Below are 24,844 nucleotides of genomic sequence, written 5' to 3' on the forward strand. Positions count from 1 at the left end.
CACGGTCTTGAACTCTTAGGAATGTCTTGCATATAAAAACTTGAGCCAGCAGGATCTTATACAGATATTGCCCTACCACTACATAAACACATTTAAACAACTCAACAGCAAATGCACACCAAATCAGTGAACTCTTCCATTTGCCCCACTCCCGTTTAAACAGACTGAATGCTCTTAAATTATCAGCCCTCGCCATCCGTTTTAAACAGAGTTGAACCATCTACATAGAGTGAAGTAAAGGTGGGGTAAAAAATGATTCCCTTAAATGAAGGCCGTCGCAGGTTACTTACTATGTGGGCAAATTGCATCTTTCTTACCTTTCCTTGCTCCATAGCCTTCATGACCTTCCTCTCCAAACCAGTTGCCTGCTCCTCATCTGTGGGAATGCCTAAAAAATAAAAAAAATAAAAAATACATGTGTCTTAGGTCTAGTAAGTATGTTATGCACGGTTAAAGGCTTCATTCCCCGAAGTGTGCGCTCATCCACCAAACACTTATTGTAGAGCAATAAGGGCATTATGCCAGAAGAGTAAAGTTGGAAACTGTATACTTTAGCACAAGACACTTACTCATAATCCAATAAACCACATGGCCTTATAACACCTGGGATCACCATGCACATGTAAATCTGCCCAAAAAAAAACTAATTCCTCACACCAGAGTCCTTGTGATGCAGTTTGGCCAATGAGACATTTTCGAAGACTGGAAGCATGGACGAGGCCGTTTACCAGATGTGGTGGGGGGTGGGGGGGTGGAGGGGTGGCAAATTGTTTTTGGAATGGGAAACAATGAAATAATTCCCATATGTCGAACAAGCATAGTGGGGGTGTCACACGCTCGGGGCTTGCAGGGTTGTCCCCAGCTTCTAACAAGGAAAGCAATGGAAAACGAAAGTAAAAACAAAAAGGTTTTAAAACGGACCTGGCGGTGCGAAGAATTACACTATGCGCTTTCCCGTCCCGTTTATTTCACCTATGCTCATTTTACGTAGATCTGGGTGAGAGCACTTTATTCATCCATCCCCAAATCGAGCTGCAAAGAAAGATCTTGTTGGGCAACCTGCAACTCAACAGATATACATCTAGGCAGGGGTTGGGCTGCAACCAGAGTTCTTTCCACTCCTCTTCTACCATGTAAGAAACGCACAACACACACAAGGGGATGGTTATAAGCCCCAGTGGGCAATATTATTCTAGTATATTAACATAGCCAGCACAACCACAGTGCCCTTTTGGGAGCCTCAAAAGTATCCTGTATGCGCTGGCTACTATTTGATATCAGGATTTAACAGATCTCCATTAAGGAACCTCGTCTAACTAGCGTGCCTAAGACATGCCTCAACCCACTCCTCCGCCAAGCCTTCAGGCAACCCACCAATTACCAAAACCTTACTCGAGTACATACGATGTTCACCCTAACCTACCTAACGGCAGTCCGCCTAACCTGACATCATCACGTGTCCAATTCGGGGTCCTTTTAGTGATGGTCCATAAATACAGCCAAACAACAAGGGGGGTCCTGAGAGACTCTCTGCCAGACTTAAGTCCTGGTTACAAGACCCTTACCCATAGTCTTTAGCTCACTATCTTTCACAGATGAGAAATATCCTAAACATACCAGTCTTTGTCCTGCCCTTGGGCAGTCCAGTACCGAAATGCTAGGCAATTCTCCTCTGAACAAGAGTACCAACAGCAACCCCAGACACGTGTTTCGGTCTGGTTGAACCTCATCAGTAGGGTGTAGCTGTGCCACTCCAAGAATAGTGAGCAAGGGGTCCACGTCTGATTCCCCTAGTAACTGAGGGTGAGACCCAAAGTTACTTGAAATATGCAAACCCCCAGACGACAATGATTTCTGTTTCATTTGCCCCCCTATGGCCCATTGCTACATGGGTCCTCAACCCCCACTGGTGTCTGTCATGGTCTCTCACCCCCAACAGGGAGCCGAATATGCTGCTTTAAGTGTTTTCCTTTGGTGGCAGTGCAGGCAAAGGGTTTACTCCGTGGTGGCGTGTTGGGATGTTTTTAATACAGGGCATGCCCACCTCACCAAAAAGGGTCAGAACGACACTCGGGGCAGGGGCCCAGCAAGCAAATCCCAAGTTGGTCCCCGTTCAGGCCCTTCCTACCTCGGTGGGGCACCGCCACGCAAACCGCAATCCAATGAGCACTGCCAACTGCCCCAACGCAGGAGTCTCCGCTCACAAACCTCCTCCAACCGGCGGACTGGCACTTCTCTGCTCGAACTCCTGTGGCAGACAGATACCACCCAGTCATCATGGGCTGCCTTCCATCTGGCTGAATTGGCAGATCTTCAGTGTTCCCAGGGCAGCTTCCACCGCAGGCCACCATTTTCGCCCAGAGCAGCACCTCGAACGAGGTCTGTTCTTTGCAGCCCGTCCCAGTGCATCACCCATGATACCACTGTTTTCCCCATAGGTGGTATGGCACATGTGGCACAGGCCCAACACTCCACTGGCTCGCAACTCGGGGTGTGGCGGCAATGGTCTGCCCTACCACACCCACGTCTACCATAGGGAGCGTTGCAGGGCCTCACAGGCTGTCACTATGGCTCTCACCCTCTGCTAGGCCCCCCCCTGCCATAAGCAGCCCTGCACATTGAAATGCCTGTGGAACACATGACCCCCGGCACAGTGCTCCGCCATCCCTCTCACTTGCAAGATTTCTCTGTAAACACACTGCACCCCACCCCTTCCCCCAAATCTAACCAGGTCCTAATTGGAGCAAGGCTATTCACGGGATCACAGCAGTCTGCAAGAATCAATAAGATGAACAGACAACCCCAAATAACCACCATGAACCTTGGTCCCAAAGACATACCAGAGCAGAGACCAAAACACTAAAATCACATAGGATGAAGCCTCATGAACAAGTTACTTACCAACTGCAACGTTCTTTCGTCTGGATGTGCCTCCCACATATTCCTAATCGACCCTCTCAACCTACCTCTCCGTACAGTTTAAGCTTTTTGCACTTGTACTTCCTTAAGAGCCCGACATCCTTCAATGCCAATGCATTTGCAGTGCTCAAAGGGGCCGGCGCCGCACTATTTAATAGTCCTAAATGCAGATAGTTTCATGCAGTCCGTACGAGCAGCACCATATGGCAAACACTCCTTCCTCGGGTACTCTCCACAAGAGGCGCATGCATGCTTCATCAGTGAAGCATGTCAGTTCCTCTAACCCACATGCTACGTTACTGCAAAAAATGGCTAATCATCTAACACCCATTGCCCCTCAAATCGTGAAGTCCTCGCCCACACCCAGCGGTTCGTTTTTTCCACCCTCTCCGTTCGATACATGAAAAGGACTAAGATTATCAGCCTGGCACGGTCCCCAGGCAGCGAACTCAATGGATCCTTCTAGACACAGTGGACCGTTTTTTTGGTTTCTTCAATGCCCCCTGTATTATGGTGACTTTGTACAAGACTTCTTGCTGATCTTGGGCTTTGGTACATTTAACCCAGTGGAGTATTATGCACGTGTGATGTTTTAAATATTAACGACGTGACCTAAACATGATTTCTGTATTAAATGGTCTATGTGATTAGGGCTGCTTAAGAATTACTGTAGGAATAAGGAGGTGCCATAATCAGGATTAATCCAACTAGATGTTGGATGCTTTGTGATGAGTCCTTTTAATCGTGCTGCCCTCGGGTCCTTTATCTTGCCCTCCCTAACATTTTTTAATGTTCACTCTAATCATTCACTTTACTCTTCATCTCCAATGCTCTTGTTTTAACCACTGCAACATTTGAATTGCGGGTTATACCATAGTTGCAGGGGCGCAACCAGACCAATATTTCCAGGACGGAGGGATGCAAACCTTTCTGGGGGAGTTTCAATGTTAAAAGCAGTTGCATCACATTTGAAGCCAGGCACTTGGACTGCTGTGAGAATGAGCCAACCACTGTCCCCTCCCACTCTTCCATCACGCTCCAGGCATGCAAGTGCCAACATCGCCTAAAATGCACGAATACAAAAGCAGTTGCTAACCATGAAATGCTTACATTTCTAACTGCTGTGCAGCCCCAAGCACAGTCTGTCCTGCCTGCCGATGGCAATGTTTCTGAGCCAGGACAAGTCAACATACCCAACATTTCGAGGCGGGTGGGGGTTTGTCAGTTAAAGCCCAATATTTGTTGCACCACTACTATCCAACGTGTTCATGTCTGTAAGATTGAATCACCAACTAAGAGTAATGGACTGTATTAATGCAGGAGCAAGAAAACGAAGGAAGACCACGAAAGATTACAAGGGTGTATCGATATAGGTTTGATCTTCCAGTTATTCAGCACCTCAATTCTACAGTCACAGCACACCATTTCTTATTTATTACGTGCTTATCACCAGCGACCAATCAAGTGCGGGACCGGATTTCAAAACTATGTTGCCAGAGACTTCCTGAGCTAGTTCCCACTCGTAGGAGACTGGTCTGCCTGCTCAGAGCATCTGCCCCCGTGTTCTTCTCTCCGGCAAGTTGCTGATCGAGATTCCTTCTTGCATTGCCCAAAAGCAGAGCTGCATTGCCTCTGCACAGCGGGAGTGATCCTAGAGGTAGTACATAGCCACTATGTTGTCCATCATTATCAGGACATTTTTTCCCCGTAGAGAGGGCAGAAAGGCCTTCAGCGCTAGTCTGACTGCCTCAGCTCCAAAAGGTTGATGCGTAGTTCGGACTCCGATGGAGACCAACGACTGCGGATTTTCAGATCGTTGGGATGGGCTCCCCACCCTGTGAGTGAGGCGTCCGTCACTACTGTTGTCTCTGGCCATGGTTCTCCTTGGAGGATATTTTCCTTGCAAGCCCACCATAGAGGATCTTGGGCCACTCTGGCTGGGACTTGCAGAAGATCTGACATCTCTCCCGAAAACTGGGACCATTGAGTCCTGAAGGCCCATTGAAGGGATTGCATCCCCAGCCTGGCCTCCGGCACCAGAAAGATTCAGGATGCCAGGAGGCCTGGCAACCTTAGAAAATTGAAAGCCGGCAGATGTTCGGCATCTTGAAACTTTGTTACCATCTGCAGAATGCAGTGAGCTCTCTCCCAGGGGGGCTTGAGGCTTTCCCCGAGGTTGTATCCAGGACAGCACTGATAGTCTTTGGCTTGGAATAATTTGTGACTTCTTGTAATTGAGGGAGAAGCCCAGCTTGTGTAGGAAGTGACAGGTCATGGTTAGATGTTCCTGGGCTCGTTCGGGTGAACTTGCCCTGATTAGCCAATCGTAGGTAAGGGTAGATGTAAATCCCCCTCTCCCGAGACTCGCTGCCACTACCGCCATCAGCTTGGTGAAAACCCTTGGGGCGGAGGTCAGCCCAAATGGCAGAACTCGAACTGATAGTGAGATCCGCCAACTGCAAACCTCTTCTGTGCTTGAGATGGATTGGCACATGAAAGTAAGTATCCTGTAGGTCCAATGACACCAGCCAGTCCTGAAGTTGAATAGCCTCAAGGATCTGAGAAAGGGTCACCATCTTGAACTTGTCCTTCCTGAGGATTTTGTTCAAATTTCTCAAGTCCAAGATGGGTCTCAATCCTCCGTCCTTGTGGATGAGAAAATAAGGGGAGTACCAACCCTTGTTCCTCCGCTACAGGTACATGTTCTTTTGCACCTTTCTCTAGCAGGGTTGAAATCTCCTGCACAAGGAGCAGGTCTGGAATTTTGACAGAGTTGGCTCCCGGTGGACAATCTTGAGGTCTTTGAAAAGGAAGGCAATAATCATGGGTCACCATCTCTAGCGCCCAAGCATCCGACATAATGCCCTGCTATTCGTTCAGATACATAGTGATCCTGCCTCCCACCTGGGTTTTGTGGGCAAAGACCTCAGAGTGGCTTTGCAGCGGAGCAGGATGACCTTGCGTATGAATTATTCTGTGGCTGTTTTATAGCGACACAGAGTGATGGTCTGCAACTTCTCCAAACTATTGTCCATCTTGCTGCCGAACAGCTTCAAGACGCCAAAGGGCATATTGAGTAACCTGGACGGACTGTACATCGGATGCAAAACCAGATTTCCTCAGCCAAGCAAATCTGCGTAAAACCGTGCTAGACGCCATGGACCTGCTCACACCATCAGCAGTGTCCAGTGCTGACTTGAGGCACTCCTCCATAGCCTCCTTTCCATCCCTTAATATCGCCAGGAAACCATCCCGTTCCTCGCCCTCCAGGATGTGTTCAGCCGCTGCGTTCAAACAGTCCCACAAGGTGTATGTAAATCTAGCAAAAGTACAAGTTACATTAGTAGATTTAAGGGCCATTCGGCCCACAGTAAAGACTTTCCTCGCCCAAGCATCAGTCGCCTTGTCGTCCCTGTCAGGTGGCATGGAAGGATAAGCTGATTGCCTATTTGCAGCCGCAGCTTGAATTACAAAGCTCTCAGGTGAGGGGTGCTTAGACAGATATTCTGGATCTGAAGATGAAGGTCTGTACTTTCCCACAAATTTATTGACAGCTGGTAAAGATTCTGGGTTTTCCCAATTCGCCATTACTCTTTTGCAGCTATGTGGAAAGGAAGGATCAGGTCCTTCTGTGGCCCTTCATCAATGATATCTGTCATGTCATCCTGGTCGTAACTCGGGCACTGTCTTCCACCCCATGAAGTAGATGACCCTTCCCATGAGATTCCTATACCCAGGATATGCATGGTCTGGTCTTTCAAATTCTACCTCAGGGGCGGTATCTAGGCCACTGGCCGATTTAAGGCAGTCCTAAAGGTCAGCTATTTTGGTATTTGGGTCTATTAGTTGCTCAGGAACCTCTCTTGTCCCAAATTTAACACCAGCTGATGTAATATCCTCATCAGAGGAGTGTTCCTCAAAGACAGAGGACATGGATCCAATTCCAGCCTGGGTTGAGGATGAAAGATTTTATCTGGTAAAGCTGGTGTCATTGATCTAGATTTAACCATAGGTGTCGCTGTGGGTATTGGTATTAAAGATTTCCTTGACAAAAGCGGCGATGGAATAGACGCTGACTTCGATATATGAGGGAATTCAAGGTCATCGAGGGAGGCTTAGACACTGTGGCCGAAGGTATCTACACCATCTTGGTTAATGGCTCTGACATAGTCGAAGGACGCGTCGAGTCGATGCTCGACTTCGACGCCATTTGGTTTATGCACCAGTGGTTTTTGTTTTCTCTCAGGAGGCGCCGGAGAATCTTCCCCCGAGGACGCCCTTGACTGTGTTTAGTGTTAGATTTCCCTCTGTCACTCGTGGAGTGGACAGGGGCATGCTCTTCACGTGACAGAGGGGGTCGGGCCGCCTTCTCAAACATTTTTTAGCATTGAAGCCGTAAAGGCTGCCCTTTTCTTTTTTTTTTTTTAGGGGAATCATGCTTAGAAGGAAGATCTGTGATGTTGCTTCTCGATTTTTTTTTTTTTTTTTTTAGAAGAGGAGGATGATTTCCTCAAGCGACTGACCTTGACCGCCTCGAGACTTTCTACTCGACTCTCCTGAGTCTTTTTGTAGATTTAAGACTCCTCTCCCCCTGCTAGATTACCTTGGCGTTCTTTAAGAGCCTTACTCGACATCACCCGATATGAACCGCACTAGTCGACCCGAAGGTCAGGGCTGAGGCACCAAAGGCAGTTGCGGTGAGGATCGGTAATGGGCATCTTCCTTGCACACTTCAGACATTTTTTAAAACCAGTCTTGGGTGTGGTAGGAGTTGAAGACGAAGACATATTTTCAATGAAAGAACCAACGCGCCTTTACGAAACAAAGCAGAATCTTGGAAAAAACGGAACTGAGACCAACAGGCGCGGCTCGAGCCCTTTATACGACGGATGACGTCAACACCGACGGCAGCCCTCGAGGGACTAAGACACCGCGGCCTCGAGCACAGCACCCTCTGGCGAAAAATTTCCAATGCAGCAGCAAGGCTGGCAGACAATATCTAAGATGAGGAATATGAGGGAGGACACAATCCACTCGAATTATTATATACACTGCATTACAATTCTATTCTCATGAGACCAGAATATGGTCAATCTATCCAAAATGTGAAGAAACCAAAAAACGGTCCACCGTATCTAGAAGGGTCCATCGAGTAGGATGCCTGGGGACTGTGCCAGACTGAGAATCCTAGTCCTTTTCATGTATCGAAAGGAGAGGGTGGAAAAAACGAAACACTGGGTGTGGGTGAGGACTTCACGATTTGAGGGGCAATGGGGATTAGACGATTAGCCAATTTTTGCAGTAACGTAGCATGTGGGTTAGAGGAACTGGCATGCCTCACTGATGAAGCATGCATGCGCTTCTTGTGGAGAGTACCCGAGGAAGGAGAGTTTGACTGCATGAAACTATTCTGCATTTAGGACCATTAAACAGTGTGGCGCCGGCCCTTTTGAGCACTGCAAATGCTGTGAAACCATGCCCCCACCCAATATTCCACTACCCGTGCCAAATAACCCGTAATGATGACCAAATACTAGAAAAACGCTCAGGGGTTACATATTAAAGAGAGGTGGATTTTTTTGTGTTCTACTTACGGAATCCAATACTCAAAACTTCAACACAGATGGACTCCCTTTATTCAATTTAAGCATAACGATCCCTCAACTGTGTTCAACATTGTGTTCCAAGTACAATGTCCCAAAACCACCATGAATTTTCAATAATATGTGGCATTCACCATTTGTCTCCTATTGGGTCTGTGCCATTTATCATCTTGCCACTTTCCTTCTTAATATAATATTGTAGCCCTTATGTGTACTTGCAGATTTCAATTTTTAAAAATGAGTTTAGTACACCAAATGAGGTCCAGTTTCATATGATCGACTCCACAAACAAAGTATTTAGTATGGAAAGACACAACTGAGCAATCAATTCTTTTGCAACATGGTAGTGGCGCAGTTCCCCCGGCTCGCAATTTATTTCAGAAGCCGTCAGCCTGTGCAGCTTTTTTATGGCTCAGAAGGAGTTATATGGATTTAACTAAAATACAATCCAGCGAGAGAAAAGGTTTTAAAAAGCTACTATTGCTACCTAAAAGAACTCCCGTTACATTAACATATGTTGAGTTACCTATTCTCCATGTGACGACCAAAGCGAAATATGACCCAGTAAGATACTGGATGAGATTGTGGAGCCAGGAACGTCTAAAACCTTTGCGAGTCTGGGGGGAGGCAGGAGTTCGAAATGGTCTACCCGTGTAAAAAATGTTTTATTTAACCTCAATCTGAGCCATTTATAGGGAGAGCCGGATATTTGCCAGGTAGTAGGAAAGAATTGTGTTTATCAGGCTGTTGACAACCAGCTAAGAAATGGTCTAATATGTGACGCCTTGAAATTGTCTGCAGGTCCCGACTACATCAACTATAGACACAGAAGAGGCAACGTTATATTTAAGCAATCCCCAAAGTGTATTGAGTTGTATTTGGCACAGCGGATTACATACATGGAGCAAAAAAAGGGCGATAATAGTTTAAGAAATGATCAGGGGGAAAAGTATGATAAAGATGCAGAGAAGTGGCCTTGAAGGCAAACTACTGACGTTGCAATAAAGCAACATTGACTGAACGCAACTGGAATTTGACCTTCGGATAGCAAAGCTCTCTGCAGCAAACGCGTTAACACCACTGGTCTACCTTATCGGGACTTGAAGCAATGACCCTCAAATGACAAATCCGCAGCGGGCACATTCATTCCAAGCTGCAATAACCATGAGAGATCAGTTCCAAGTAGTGTTCACCTCCGTCTCACCTACCATAGTTAGCTATATCCACACAGTTAAAAGCATTTAAAGTTCAAGGTGGACAAGGGTAGCCAAAGGAACCTCAAAACTGACAGTTATGGCGGCAGCTGCGTCAACCTCCAACGGCTTAAGCTGCACCGTGACATTAGCGCAACATGCTCCTTAGGATTTATCACTGCCCGATGATGCCCTGCCGTTTTTTTTCTTATCGAGCTCAAATGCGGACTCTCTTGCCATTGCCGACCAAACACCGCATTGGCTCTCGGCAGCCCTTGTGTCATACCTTTCACTCAACCCGTCCTCACCCAGTCTTACCTCCTCCGGACATCGCCCGAACTCCAAGGGGGCGCTGCACCACAGCGGGTGCCCGACTGAAGACCCGCAAAGCGCTGCGAACCAGTAACCTTGAAGCCATGCCTGCACCTCAGTGACCAAGCGACCGCTCGAACTGCAGGAAGAGCACTTAACTACCGTTTCCGGAGCGCGAGGACAATTACAGCATAGCAGCTTCCGGTATAGAAGAAAACTAGACTGTACAGTGGAGATGGCTGGCGGGATTGGTATCGAAAGTGCTGACAGATATGTACTACTAGTGCCGCCATATTAGAAGGGACACACCTCGCGTAGCTCGTTATTTACTGCTCTACAGTTGGGTCACAATAAAAAACGGCAGCTGCCCACAGCCCTGCCAGCCCCAGTTGCTTTCGATTTTTTACCTCTTTGGAATTTGGGACTTTGAAATGAGACAAAGCTCACGGCCCTAGAAGAGACTGCTGGTTGTGAGACCCTATGATAGAAACCATAAGAAACTGCTAGAGTGGTGGTGGAGAGAGAGGGACCTTATCGCACCAAGATCTTGTCTTACAGACACGAAGATGCACCTCAACAGATTCCCTGTAGGGGCCGGGATCTTTAATCAGTGTAATAGTTCACCAATGATTTTTTTTAATTGCCCTGTTTGTTGCCAAAAGAGACATAAAGAGAAACGAAGAAAGGATGGTGCACCTAGGATGCAGCTCAAGATATATATCACAACAAAATAAACTATTCGGTACGCTTGAAAAATGAATGAAGATGTGCATTTATTATAGAAATTAAATTGTATGTTTTTGCATAATTTACTAATGACTTGTTTGCCACTCGCCTTTTTGTGTTACAAGATGTTCCTGAAGTTCGCTCCACCCTCACTTCAGGTAGAGGCACATTACCTCCACGTCCCTCTTCCTCGTCCCAGTACAGGACACCTCTGCCAACGTCTTTATGCCCGTCCCACCTTCCTATCATATCTGCCTAACCTCCGGGTTTCCCCCAGTTTTTTGCCTCTTCTCCGGGTTTTTGTGGGCGGAACCAAAAAGAATGCAGACTGGAGCAAAATAAACGTACAATACTGCTTTCAATCCAGTGTTGAAAGCAGTATTACTGCGTTTATTTTGCTTACGCTTTCATTATTTTTGGCCAGTTTGCCTATGTTTTAGTTGCCCAAAATTGAAGGGCGACTAAAACAAAAGGCAATCTGGCCAAAAAGAGTGAAAGCTTAAGCAAAATAAACGCGGTAATACTGCTTTCAATGACACGAATGAAATCAGTATTACTGCGTTTCTTATTTTTCAGCTTTCATTCTTTTTGGCCAGTATGCCAGGGCTCAAGTCGAGGTACACGCGGGTGGACTGAGTCCACCCACTTTTTTCAGAGGGTGGGCTCCGTCATCCCTGTTAAATTATATCTGGGGCCCAGGGCTTCCCAATAGCGTAAGTACAGTACCTGAACAAACATCACACAGACACGTCTTACTGCTTCGGGATCCCGGCGGCTACTGCGTCGCACGGGCTCTCCTCCACTCCTGCTGTCCCTGGATGCCTGGCTGGCACCCGAAGTCACTGTTCACTTTCGGCCGGACTATCATCTGCTGAGCGGGCCTCCATCTTCTTGAAATAGCATGCGTTTCTGGTACGTCTTCCATCAGCGGCTGTCATCATCGACCCATTGACATGATATGGCATTTATAACGCGCCTATACACAAGTGTTTCAAGGCGCGACGAGGCAAGGGAGGGGGAATAAAGGGAAGACAGACAACGATCCTACTAGGCCAGGTGTCATTCAGATCGCGCAAGTGCATGGGAAGGGGGAGAAAGGGAAAAAGTGCGAGGGGGAAGGGAGCGGGGAAAGTGCAGTTCACAGGATAGTAGAATAAATAAGATAATAAAACGGCCAGCTGGTGGCAAGTGCAAGGTAAGTGCAGACATAAGTGGTGGTAGGGGGACTGTAGGGATACAGAACAGTCTCTAGGTGCAGGGGTTGCCAGGGAGGCAGTGCAGGTGGGCAATTCCTGGGCCCGAGATCAGAAAAGGGTGGCCAGGTAACCAGTGCAGTTTCTGTCAGGAATTCAGCAGGGGAGAGGGGGAGAGAAAGCAGAAGCAAAGATGAAGGTTTTGAGGTGCTTCCGGAACCGGAGATGGTTCTCCTCAAGTTTCAGGGAGGCAGGAAGGCTGTTCCAGAGGGACTCCCCCGCAGAAGAGAGAGATCCACCACCAACTCATTGCTTGGAGAAACAACTGACCCTGAGGGAGTTGGAGGTGGATGAGCAAAGAGCTTGAGAAGGAAGATATTTAGGAAGAGAGAGTTGAAGGTATTGCGCCCCCAGGCCCCAGAAGGCCTTGTGGACAATGCAGAGGGTTTTGAACTTAATCCTCGTAGCCACTGGGAGCCAGTGCAGAGATTTCAGTCCTGGAGAGATACGATCCCTGGGCTTGAGGCCAAGGACAAGTCTTGCAGTCCTGTTCTGGATAAGTTGCAGAGAGCGGAGAGTAGAGGCAGGCAGATTTAGATAGAGTCTGTTACAATAGTCCAGCCTAGAGAGAACCAGGGCTTGGAGACAGTGAGCTTCGGGGGAAGGAGAGGAAAGGAAGAATACCTCTGAGGAGGTGCAGCTTGGTGTGTGACTTCTTAGAGACGTCAGAGATGTGAGGAGAGTGTGGAGTCGAAGATGACCCCGAGGTTTTTAGCCTTGCAGGTGGGCGCATGAAGAGGGCCAAGAGAGGCCGGCCAGAGAGCTGCAGGGAAGGAGGGAGTGGGTGTGCCGATGTGTAGAATCTTGGTCTTACTGGCATTAAGGCAGGGGTCGTTGGCGGCACACCACTCCAGGATGACAGACAGTCAGAGATGAGGGAAGGAGAGAATGAGGCCGAGGGTAGCCTGAAAATGAGCTAGGTATCATCCGCATAACACTGAAAGTTGGGGCAGAGAGGGGCAAAGTAGTGGGCAAGGGGTGGGCAACATGAGTTACGCCCATGGGTTTGGGCTCATATGTTAGGGATAGCTTTCCCTCAGGGTGGTGGTTGCACACTAATACTGTGTCCCCCACTGCGATGTTGGGTTGTTGGAGGTGTCTCCTTGGCGCTCTCGCACTCGTTGCACGTCCGTCGCCCTGCCAGTGTTCTTTGGTCGTCGATGATACCCGGTTCTCGTCCTTCCATTTCTGGTATGAGTCTCCTGGGGCATCGCTTGAACAGGGCTTCCGCTGGGGACACCCCCGTGGATTGATGAGGAGTGGCACGATACTCGCGGAGGAATTGGTAGAGGTTCCTACGTAGTTCCCCTCCTTGGCCCTGCGAGATCCTGAATATTTTATTCAGAGTGTGCATAAACCTCTCGGCCTCTCCGTTGGCATTCAGCCAGAGTGGGGTCACATTCCGGTGCTTTATTCCACACTCCTCCATGTATTGTGCAAACTGTTGGCCCTGAAAGGGGGGTCCATTGTCTGAGCATAGTTCGAGGGGGAAGCCGTGGGTGGCGAAGATTCTCTCCAGTGCTCGAATGGTGTGATCACTGGCGGTAGATTCCACCAACTCTATTTTGGGGTACCGTGACCATTGGTCTATCACTGCCAGGAAGTAGGTGCCTCTCCCTGTGGAACCAAAATCGGCATGCACCGTGCCCCATGGTTTGTCACTTCTATCCATCGGTTCTAAGCTGGGCTCTCTCGCTGCCGGGCTGGCCCCCTGGCACCAGATGCACTGTTGTACATACTCGTCCACCCGACGTTCCAGGTCAGGGAACCATACCTTGGCTCTTAGGCGTGCTTTAGTTTAGGCCATGCCACGGTGGCCACTGTGGGCCAGTTTCAACACCTTCTCCACCAGCATCCGTGGTATGATGATATGTTGTCCTCTCAACATTAACCCTTCCTCAGAAACGGACAGTTCATTTTGGGAACGCCACAGCGCTTCTAGGTCCTGTTGCGTGCCCTTATCTCTACTTGTTACGTTCGCCAGTGTCATCTTTCAGTCTCCACTGCCCATTGCAGTCTTTATGAGCTGAAAGCTCTCGTCGGCCATGGACGCATCAATGAGGTCAGGTATGGTTAACGTTATGGGCATGGCGGCCTCCACCACGTGACGGACTACCTCGGCACGGTCTTCTTCCGCTGGCCCCTCCTGCGCCCAGCCATGTCCAGGGTGACGGGACAGGTAGTCTGCCAGGTTATTCGTGCCTGGCCTGTAGTGGAGCTTCACTCCATATTCCATCACGGATAGCATCCAACTCTCAATACGTGGGGGGGGGGGTTTGGAGGATGCCCCTGCCATGATGGGGATCAATGGCTTATGGTCAGTAACGACCGACACAGTCTTGCCCAATCTGTATAAGCGGAAATGTTTACAGCTCCACAGAATGGCCAGCACCTCCCTTTCTATCTGTGAGTACCTCTTTTCCGTGTCTGTCAGGGCCTTGCTGGCGTATGCTATCGGGTGCATCTGTCCCTGCACGTCCGGCTGAAATAACACCGTACCCAGTCCCACAGGACTGGTGTTAACAACCAGTTCAGATTCTTTCTTGGGATCAAAATATGCCATAGTTTCTTCCCCGGTCAGCGCTGCTAAACACCTTCTGCTCCCTGGCGGTCCACTACCAGGTGGCGTTGTTTCTCGTGAGGTTCAGAGAGGGAGGCCAGGTCTCGGATAAACCAGCCACAGTAGTTTACCATCCCTAGAAATCTTCGAATGTCTGAAGGGGATTCAGGGGCGGGGTTTGCCTCGCTAATGTCTCGCACTTTCTCCAGGTCTGAGGAAATGCCACCTGCGTGAAATACAAATCTGAAGAATTCAATCTTGTCTTTGAAGAATTCGCACTTCCCTTTGTGGATGGTTAGCCCCAGGTCCCGATTTCTCTCTAGGGTCTTCTCCAGTCTCTTCACATGCTCTGCCTCTGAAGATGCGTATACAAGAATGTCGTCACTTAAATTTACTATCCCTTTTAGGCCAGCAAGGGCTCCTCTGATCACGTTCTGAAAGACTTCTGCAGCCGAAGAAATCCCAAAACTTAATCTCTTGTATTGGTAGAGGCCCTCATGCGTGGTGAAGGTGGTTATGTAACAGGATTCAGGGTGCAGCTCGAGCTGGTGATACCCCGAGTGAAGGTCCAGCTTTGAAAATACCTTAGCATCCTGAAGCTCACCCACAACATCATCGAGTGTCGGTGTCAGGTGACGTTCACGTTTAATGGCCATGTTGGGCAGCCGCATGTCCACGCAGATGCGCACAGCCCCTGGTTGTTTGGGAGCTACTACTATCGGGGATACCCATGCGGTGGGGCCTTCGACCCTCTCAATTATGTCCATATCGACAAGGTTTTGTAGTTCTTGTTCTACCTGCGCCCTCAGGTGAAACGGGATCCGCTGATTTTTCAGGGCTGTTGGTCTCACCGATTCATCCATATGTAGACGCATGGGATCTCCCCGGAATTTGCCTACTCCTTTGAACAAGTCACCATATTGCACCGTGATGTTGTGGATGTTGGACAGGTATACGGACATGGCAAAATGCACAATGTTCATGGCTTTGGACACCGCACAGCTTAACAGAGAGTGTGGACTGACCTCAGTTACGAAAAACTTGGCTTTGATGAAGTGTTGGCCGTGGGTGACTGACATTGTAAATGCTCCTTGTAGTGGAAGGGGTGTGCTGCCTCCGAATGTATATATCCTGACCTTCGTTTCGTCGAGCTCTGGTGGGCCCGGCAGTGCCTCAATGTCTGGCGGCCATGACGCACACGGAGGCTCCTGTTTCTATCAGCACGGGTGTTGGTGTCTCCTCAATGTCGATCACGCAGGTGGGTTGTCGTCTCTTCCTTGAGCCGGAGTCAATGTTTGAGATGAAGAAGACTTCTTCGTCCTCCTCTTCTTCCTCAGCTAGGTCTAGTTCTTGCATCCCTTGTTTAACTGCGGCTACACTCTTTTGCTTACGTGGGCCACTACTACTAACTCTCGCTGGGCCCCATGATACAGCCGCTGGGTTGGCTGCCCTGCATACTCTGGCAAAGTGCCCAGTCGCACCACAGCGTCCACACACCATTGACTTTGCTGGGCAGTCTCCCGCATGCGGAAGGTCATAGCCGCAAGATTGACAGAGTTGGGGATGACAAGGATTTTTAAGCTACTCAGGTCTCCTTTGGGCCCATCGTGGCCTTTGGGATGTGTTCATCGCAGAATGTCCAATGGCATAGGCCTCTTCGCTTTTACTTGGGTGGACAGCTGCGTCCATCCTGGCCCCTCTGCTTTCCGCAAGCTCATATGCCCTGCCCATGTCCAGAATCTGAGCAAGCGTCAAGCCTGGTTCTCGGAGCACCTCTTCCCTGAGCTACACTTCCCTGAGCTACACTCTTGAATGAGCTGATTGCGCACCATTCCTTCTTAATTCTCCCATCTGCACGTGCTGGTTAGATGACGCAGTCTCCCGCAGAAGTGATCCAACGTTTCCTCACCAGACTGTCATTCGCTGCACACCACAAACCTGTCAAAGTCCTGGTTAGCCAGGGGTAAAAAGTGTTCTTTGAGGGCGTTTTTGACATCCAGATACGTGGTTGCCTGAGAGTTCAGTGACTCAAATGTGCGGTGGACTTCCGAACTAGCTGCATACAATAGCGTTGCCACCTTGGCATCGTCTTCTGTCTCTCCGGTGGCTCTAAAGAACATTTCTAGCTTTTTGACCCATAGGAGCCACTTGGGCTCTAGTTTGGACGGGGGCCCAGACAGGTCAAACTCAGGCATGGGTGCTAAAGTACCTTTTTGTCTCTGTGGTAGCTGTGCTTGTGCACCAGTGTCTTTCTGGTCCCCCATGGTATCAGACCGCACGAGCACCTCCTCCTGTTGTGGAGGCCGCAAGTCTGCTCCACATGAGGGCGATGCACTGCTTCAGGCTGAGAACACCATAAAAATTGGACCCCTCAGGTGGGCAGCACAGTCCAGTGGGTCTTTGGTGAGATGAACAAATGCAGGCTATGCTGTGTGCCCTTCCCTGGGCTGAAAGAATGTTCAACTAATCAGTGTGCAGCCATTGCACACCTGGCCACAGCCATCTGTAGAAAGGCAGCTGTGGGGTGTCCAAAAATGATCTTTTTTTTCTAACCGACCGGCGCACGAGCAACCGTCGGAATACGAAATGGCGGCTCGTGTGCGCCGCTTAGGAACCAGCATCTAGTGGGTGTTGTGCAAATATCACTGATGGCATGGATTTTCTGCTCAGGATGATTCCACCCCCACTCAGGGCCGTCCTCGTCACCAATGTTAGATTTTATCTGGGCCCCGGGGCTTCCCAATAGCGTATGTACGGTACCTGAACAAACATCACACGAACACGTCTTACTGCTTCGGGATCCCGGCGGCTACTGCGTCGCACAGGCTCCCCTTTATTAACTGTGCATGCGTGAGCCGGAACGAGGCCCGCGCATGTGTGCAGGGATGTGTATCACTCTGTAACAATCCCCAGCTAAAGTGAGAAAAATTGAAGGTCCTCTTTGAATTCATGGCAACCTCAGGGATTGAGCCACAACCATCAGGTTTGCATGCTGGACACCCCACCACTATGCTGATGAAAAACAACTATGGTGAAATGTCCAATTTCGGTACTTTAACGTTTTCAAAAACACTATTTGAAGAAAATATCCTCTTGGTGTTGTGTGTGTATTGATTTTATGGAAGACGAATGCCATTCGTACTATGCAATTTGGGTGGTTATGAATAGCCAATTTAATAAAATGTATTGCATTCCACTGTAAAGTGCAAACTGCGCTTTTTGACATGTGGGCGGGGCATGTGCAAAAGGGCAGAGTCTTGTGTGACTGTGGGCGGGGCATACATCTCAGGGTTTTTGATTTTCAAATGTACGCAGGTATGCCTCCTAGATGTAATACCTCCCCCTTATCCATAATCACAAGCTTGAAATAAAGTTAATTCCTGCCCTCCGGAAAGAATCCAGCGGTAAGCAGAATTTACCGGAGAACACATGTCTGCTTGCCCACTGGCGGGAACGTTTTCACCTCTTTGTCTCGCTGAGGCAGCTGCAGTGGGGGTAGCAGTGCTTTAAGTGGGCCGAGGCCGAGGCCCGGCTGTCTGCACAAAGTGGCCCCCCAGCCCCACCACACTGGGACACATTATCGCGCCACAGCCCCAGCTGCGATGGGAGATGCGCCCGCCATTTTCGAGTCAGGCAAGCTGACAGAAGTGCCAGCCAGCCACAGATGAGGCTGGCTGGCACTTCTGTAAGATACTAACTTCCTCTTGTGATCCCTCGCACGAGGGTTCACAAGAGGAAGTTAGTATCCTTTTGTTTCCCACTCCCCGGGTGACCGAGGCGGCTTTGACCCTCGGCAAACCTGAGGACTCAGTGCCATATTTCTGTGTTTATGAAAGATGGCTTGAAAAGTACACAATTCAAGCCATCTTTTATAAAGCTTTGCCGACGTACAAAGACGCCTCAGACTTTGTCCGTCGTCAAAGCTTTATAAAAGATGGATTGAATTGTGTACTTTTCAAGCCATCTTTTATAAACATAGCATGTTTAAAAAAGATATTTTGAAAAGTATGCAAACCATAAGGTGCACACACAAATATAGAAATGCTATATATTTGTGTACGTACCTTACTATGGGTTGTGTACTTTTTCAAGCCATCTTGAAGTACACAAACCATAGTAAGACACGCAAACAAATATTTCGCACTCTGAAATACTTGTGTACGAGCGCGATAGAAATAAAATATCAATATAAATGTAAACATTTATATATTTATGTATGTACCTTACTATGGTTTGCATACTTTTCAAGCCATCTTTTATAAACATAGAAATATGTAATATATTTCTTTGTTTATAAAAGATGGCTTGCATAGTACACAAGAAAACAAGAGAAGAGTTCCCAAGAAAAAGGGAACTCCCGTCCCCTGCACATTGTCATAGGCCGAAATAAATCAGCCAAACATTCAATGAATAACTTATATCCATGTACTTTATATAGTTTAAACAAATGATTTTTTAAATTCAATATATAGGGTCACAGTATAGTTGTTGGTGATGTCAATAAAAGTTTGAATCTCAACTGGAGAACAGTGGTGTTTTGATACACAAAGTGTCTTTATTGATATGGCCCAACGCGTTTCGAGAACAATCTCTCTTCTTCAGGGGCAATTTTTCTAGAAAGTAAACATCCAAAAGCTTCCTCAGAGTAAATTCAATACTTCATATTCATACACCGCTTTTAGTCTCATAACTCGTACATTTAGAGATTTAGAGATCAATATCTAAATATTAAAAACAGTAGTGTGTAACCGAATTCATCCAAGTTCAGTCCATTGTTGTCAAACATTCAAACTGGTCTCCAATATCTAATACACATTTAGAGAATAGTGCCTAAGTCTAAGGAACTGAAGTGTGTACCCAAATTCATCTAAGTTAAGTCCATTATTATCTAACATTAAAACTAGTCTCCAATAAAGTCCCTCATTGGTTAAGGAACGGGTTAGCACTCGACACAAGTTATATTACTTCAGTCTCCACAAATTCACAGTATAGAATTCCTACCTTAACATTCCATAATCCGTCTTATGAGACTGTATTTGTGTAGTCATCTAGGCTAGTCAATCTATGTCTTTTCTGCAAAGTTAGAAATCCCATATGTAACCAAGAGTATAACTACAATCTATGGATAGATAAATCAATAGTTAAGAGGCAAAGTCACACACTCTGCAGGTGGGCAGCAAGGCAAGATCACATATATTGAGAAGGCTGACAACCCTCTAAGTAGTGTGGTATAGTCCCTATATCTGAAGATAAAGATTGTACATGAATGTCCTTAAAGTTTAGCCATAACAATGCCATAGATGTTTCAGGTTGTATTGTATTTACAGATAAAAATGGCTTACCCAAAGTGCCAATCAGAGTTGTGGTATAGGTAGTGGCATTATGTTCTGCTCCCCAAGTGGATCAATAATCCATATCTTGTTAAATCGGTCCTGATAGGTTCTTGTGGTGCTTACGTGAGCCTGTGTACAAGCAAGCCAAGTTTCAAGGATTGGTATTGGTACAATCTTTTTAGGACAAGGCCCAATTTATACATTTAAGATAAAGCATGTTGAGGAGTTTACCTGCAGTATTCAACGATTCGGGTACTGTTCTGTGTCGGACCATCGACCGAAAATGCCTTGTGGGGAAGTCTAAAGATGGGCGCTTATTAGTCATACGTCATGGCGAACGTGATGATGTCATTACGTGCTGACGCTTGCCAACGTCCATAACGTCATCAAGCGATCATGCATGCCGTCACAATTGTAAACACAATGACATCGCTCGTGCTGTCTAATATGCCTTCAAATGTAAAATAGTTAAAGAATTCTTAAGGCGATATCTCGACTTACAGAAAAGTGGTGATGAATGTTAAATATACTATGGTCATATAATGGATGTTATGAAGTCCAAATGTAAAGTGGATGGCATATTGAAGTCAATCTCAAACATCTAACAGATTGGATAGATGTAAATTAAACCTACAAGTACGTGTCCAACAGTCTGTCTCCTTCGAGTGCACAATCTTTCAAACACCATTGTGGTATATAGATGAAGATGAGTAGTTGGAAAAACATAGGTAATATCACATTAGACTCTACATAAATTACGAATTTATAAGCAGGTCTCTAGTAAAGAGACTTAGGGCCTCATTACGACTCAGGCGGTAAGGGGTTTACGCCGGCGTAAACAGCGCCGACCCTTACCGCCTGAGTACGAGGTCCCTTAGCGCCATGGCGGATTTAACACCTGCTTTTAGCAGGTGTTAAAATCCATGGCGCTAAGGGACCATGGAGTTAATTACGCCACCGTAATTTACGGTGGCGTAATTAACGCCTTCCCCACTCCCATTATGCCCTATGGGGCAAAAATGGGAATGGGGAAGGGTAAATGGGGATTGGGGACTTACCGCCCCGCCAACCTCGGAATGGGGCAGTAAGTCCGCCAACCACCATGGCGTAAACGTAGTTTACGCCATGGTGGTAAAGTCACGGCCCAGGCGGTAACTTACCGCCTGGGTCGTAATGAGGCCCTTAATGTGTGAGTAAGACCTCAACTATATAGATATCATCTTATGATCCAGATGACATGTCTATTGTTCTAGTTAGTCATGTTTATCAGAGTGGTTAAAAGGAAATTGGATCACTGGCCACCAGGGGGCGCACGGACGATGTTCCTCCATGCGTGAGCTCTGTCCTCATAGGTCCGCGATGTGAGTTGAGGCCCCACATCGCGACCCCCCCCACAGATGATAAACAGAAAATACCCCATCTGAAGAGCCCCCCACCACCCAGGAGAAAACCCGATGTAATTCAGCCCAGGACAACCAAAGAAACCACCATGAGCAGTCCCAGGCTGGAGACGGCCTGAAAGCGAAAGTAAAGTGTGCACGGCCCTGCGCGGCGACTTTGGAGACAAATCCCTGGACGCAACACACATCCACAGAGGTACTCTGCGATCCCCCACCCCGGGGCACCTCTTGTGCACCCGGCGTGACGGTAGAGCCGCTGCAGCATTGGGAAGCTCTCAGCAGCTGCCCGCCGGGGCCCCCCCAGCAATGACCTCCAATCTGTGGCCCGCCAAGATGAACGAGAGGCCCCACCGTCATCAGGCGTAGGCAGCGCTCCCCCGCCACCAGAGGAGCGTGACAGCTACTGCAGCTGCGGTGCCTGGAGGCGCAGTGTCTCACGAGCCCACGCTCCGAGGCCAGACAAAGTCACGGAGGACTTTCACGGCCCATGGGAGAATTGCAGCCTACGGCCTTCGGTGCTCCAGTGCTTACACTGAGGCAAATGGCGCCCACCAAGGGGCCCCGGAGAGGAAAGTGAAGCTGGCACTGATCCAGGGCTTAAAAAAGGGATCACATCATAATCTTGATGCAGGTTTTCAAATTGTAAGGACACAGAACGCCTCAGCCCTTAACTTCAGCCCGCCCCCCCCTGCGGAAAAAGCGAGATCCCACGGCGCAGACCCAGCACACTGCGCCAGGTCCGCCCAGTCCCACATGGCCATAGCGTCCACACGGGGTGACCCCACCAGGACCCCCAATACCACCTGGCAACACCCATAACCCATAACAGACAAGCATCATCCAGAAACAGCAGAGAACAACGCAGGAGAGGAACAGGAGTCCACTTTAGACTCTCCATGGAAACCCTTAACAGGACCCCGAGATCGCACCACGACCGCACTGGAGTAGAGCCCACGAGATTCCCCACCAACGGATCAAAAGGAGATAATAGGTCCCCCTTGGGCCCCTTGCTGAAATTGCACGCATAAGACTGCGCAGAATCAAGACCTGCGCCCCACTCCTACAGAAAGCCAGCGCCACGCCTTTGCCCGAAGTGGGAGTCCTCCCATAAAGAACTTGACCACGGATGGACCCTACAGCGCAATAAGCTGCCCAGAGAGAACCATTCCTAGTCCCCCACCCACACAGTACGCCACACTACAGCCCAACGGCCTGGAATCATTCTAAAGACATCGGATCACGCGGCGGTACAGAGGGTAAGGCCCCCAAACAAGGGGTGTGTGCCTCCTCTGATACAATAATTGCTTCATGAACAATAAGATCAAACTAGCCAGGTACGCATAAACTCCATCCCCCTCAGCTTGTGAGCACAGAGCCACAATGTCAACGGACGTCTCGGAGACAGGAGCAGCAGCCACCAAGGGGGACATTGCTGCTCTCCTGAATGAAATAAAGAGCATGGGAGCCAACCTTGGTGACAAAATAGATAAGATCACAGAGAATGGACAATATTGAAGAGAGACTAGAAGGCATTGAGAACAACCAAGCCTCAATAGACACCCTCGAAACCCAAATGTACCTGAGGATAAGAAATATCGAGAAGAGGGAAGAAGAAATTCACCTGAAGATGGATGACTTAGAAAACAGAGAGCGAAGGAACAACATACGTTTTTTCGGGATACCGGAACACGAACGGGAAACAGAAGATGACCTCAAAAAAACAATACACGACATCATCAAAATCCTGACAGTAGATGAGGAAATCGACAAGCCTAAAACGGAAAGAATACACAGAGCCGGAGGCCTGCCAGGTGGCCCAAGATCAGTCCTCGCTAGATTCCACAGATACCAGGACAGAACCAGGATACTAGAGAAGGCCAGATCCGGGGGTCCCCTCACACTGGGGGGAATGCAGATAACCATATTCCAGGATTTGTCTTTGCTCACCCTGGCCCTACAGCGTCTCTGCAGCCCCTTGATGAAATGGCTCAAAGAGCAAGGCACTCGATACAGGTGGGGATACCCCTTCTCCCTCACCTTCGAGCAGGGAAGCCGAAGGATACAGCCACAATCCAAAGAAGAGATCCGAGATTGTATCACAGACCTCCTCGGAACAGGTCCAAAGGAAGGAGACCGAGAGGAACCTGAACAGAACACTATGCAATGGGAGCTCCAGGGACCAAGGAGGAAAAGAGTGAAGGGGTTGAGAAAGTATAGGCGGACCAATAACACACTAGACAGTGACAAATGAAAGCCCATCCCTGTGGGCCACATCCCAAAAACGGATAACTGGATAACACTACACGGGCGACTGTCAAGACCCGGGCGATCCACGCATTTCCAAAACGGGGCTAAATTCGCAGAAGGGCCCCCCTTTGAAGTGAAGGATGGAACAGTCAGCAGATGAAGAACCACGAAACCGCATGAATCACCATATTTTTGTTTACAACAGTTATTGTTGCATTCTAAGGTGTTGGGGAGAGGGTGGGGTGGCGGGAAGGGGGCTGTAACGCTCACCTGGTATCCACAGGGACGTCACTCAGCCTGTTCTGACCTCTTACGACCTCGAACCCTTCCCTGGAGTCTACTCGACTGGAGACTGGGCCTTGTTTTCTTGGAAGGTGTGCTCTCCGTCCTGCTTTCAGCGCAGGGGCGCGTTGATTGATGCAGGCTCGTTGCTGCCTAGTTACTTCACTGGCAAGAGTCCGACAGGTAAGTATAATGAGTCTTTTGAACAGTTCTCTAACTTTGTTCCTTTCCTTCCTTAGATGATGGCCGGCCTCCGGGGATGGCGACGTGCTGCTAAGATGAGTAGCGCTGAAGGCGAGCGAGAGCGCGATGCGCGATGTGACCCTTTTCGTATTTGTATTAAACTGAGTTCTTTTTCTGTGTCTTTTAGGTGCCGCAACGTTTTCAGCGTGGATGCCGGTTATGAAGAAGAAATGTGGTGAGTAAGTGCGGTATGCGGCGCCTCTAGATGTTTCCACGCTAACCTGGAGTGTCTTTTCCCTCTTGCAGATGGATGAGAAGTTCCAGAGACAGAGTTCCCCCAGAGTGGCTGGGATTCAGGTAAGCATTTGAAGCTCGTACAGTCTTTAAAAAATAAGCGAAGATTTGCTGAATGCTTACTAATGCCTTTTTTCTGTTCTTTTCCCTTTTCCTTAGGAAGCGGCGTGCCGGGATGGGAATGACACCGCCGAAGATGCCCGCAGAACAGAAGGAGCGATGAATGATGGGCAGAAGCGCCGCAAGGTAAGGCTTTTCATAACGGTGTTCTTGGTCTTGCAGGAGCGGAGCGCAGAAGAAAGATGCTGGCCTACTGGAGACCGATCCGAACACGGTGAGTGTCACGCTGCAGGTGCAGAAAACACAAAGCATGTTTCTCAGCCTGGGCGTGGCTTAAATAGTCTCTGGGTATCCCAGGTGTCTGTGGGCTGAGCCACACTCAAAAGATTAGACTGCACATGCAGTTCTGGGAACCGAAATATGTGGGGGCATCCATCTTGTCCCCATCAATGCACTACAAGTGCAATCCCCAATGTTAT

General features: G+C 48.5%; 1 protein-coding gene across 1 annotated transcript in view; it reads right to left on the reverse strand.

The window, feature by feature from the left end:
• The window catches only part of COX5B (cytochrome c oxidase subunit 5B), a 28,632-nt gene extending 18,442 nt beyond the window's left edge, over positions 1-10,190 (reverse strand). The window contains exons 1-2 of the mRNA XM_069619065.1: positions 10,034-10,190; positions 318-388 (exon numbers count right to left, since the gene is read on the reverse strand). Coding sequence (XP_069475166.1) covers positions 318-388; positions 10,034-10,133 — 171 coding nt within the window. The 5' untranslated portion in view covers positions 10,134-10,190. The remainder of the gene's footprint in view (positions 1-317; positions 389-10,033) is intronic.
• Positions 10,191-24,844: the final 14,654 nt, after the last annotated feature.

This window comes from Ambystoma mexicanum, chromosome 10 (assembly GCF_040938575.1).
Source record: "Ambystoma mexicanum isolate Mex_15411 chromosome 10, UKY_AmexF1_1, whole genome shotgun sequence".
Classification (NCBI taxonomy): domain Eukaryota; kingdom Metazoa; phylum Chordata; class Amphibia; order Caudata; family Ambystomatidae; genus Ambystoma; species Ambystoma mexicanum.